Source organism: Tupaia chinensis, unplaced genomic scaffold (genome assembly GCF_000334495.1).
Source record: "Tupaia chinensis unplaced genomic scaffold, TupChi_1.0 Scaffold142384_1, whole genome shotgun sequence".
NCBI classification, from domain to species: Eukaryota; Metazoa; Chordata; class Mammalia; order Scandentia; family Tupaiidae; genus Tupaia; species Tupaia belangeri.
In genome coordinates this window covers 478,759-479,249 of record NW_006202232.1, presented here as the reverse complement: position 1 = coordinate 479,249, position 491 = coordinate 478,759, and the positions used below count along the sequence as shown (strand labels likewise).

General features: G+C 60.9%; 1 protein-coding gene across 1 annotated transcript in view; it reads right to left on the bottom strand.

The window, feature by feature from the left end:
* The window catches only part of SLC35A2 (solute carrier family 35 member A2), a 12,407-nt gene that overhangs the window by 1,465 nt on the left and 10,451 nt on the right, over positions 1–491 (bottom strand). Inside the window, exon 5 of the mRNA XM_027766321.1 lies at positions 3–491. This exon is cut by the window's right edge and continues 111 nt beyond it. Coding sequence (XP_027622122.1) covers positions 3–491 — 489 coding nt within the window. The remainder of the gene's footprint in view (positions 1–2) is intronic.

Genomic DNA, 491 nt, shown 5'->3' with positions numbered 1-491 from the left:
GCTTTGGCTGCACCTCGGGGAAGGCTGTAGAGGTAGACGGCACCAATGACGAGCCCAGCGCCAAGGGCAAATAACGGGTCCACATGGAAGCCAAAGAGGCGAATGGAGGCAACAGTGGACAACACAATGGACAAGGAGGTGGCAAAGCCCTTGAGGATGTTGTCAGCGTACTTGACAACAACAGCCACCAACAGACCGCCAAAGGCCTGGTTGAGTACCACGCCCCAGACAGCAGGTGTGTACCCAAAAAAGAAGCCACGGTGTGCCACTGCAGTACCCTCAGCCCACCAGAGCCCCACCAGGCCCAGGGCTGTGCCGAAGAGGCCCAGTTGCAGGTTACGCAGCCACACAGAGCCTGAGCTGCCTTTGAGGATCTTCTCAAAGTAGACTCCTGCGAAGCCCGAGGACAGACAGGAGGCCACGACAGCAGCTAGGCCCGCCCCAGGATTCTGATCCAGTGGCCGGGGGGCCCCGGCCCCCGGCTGCGTGGT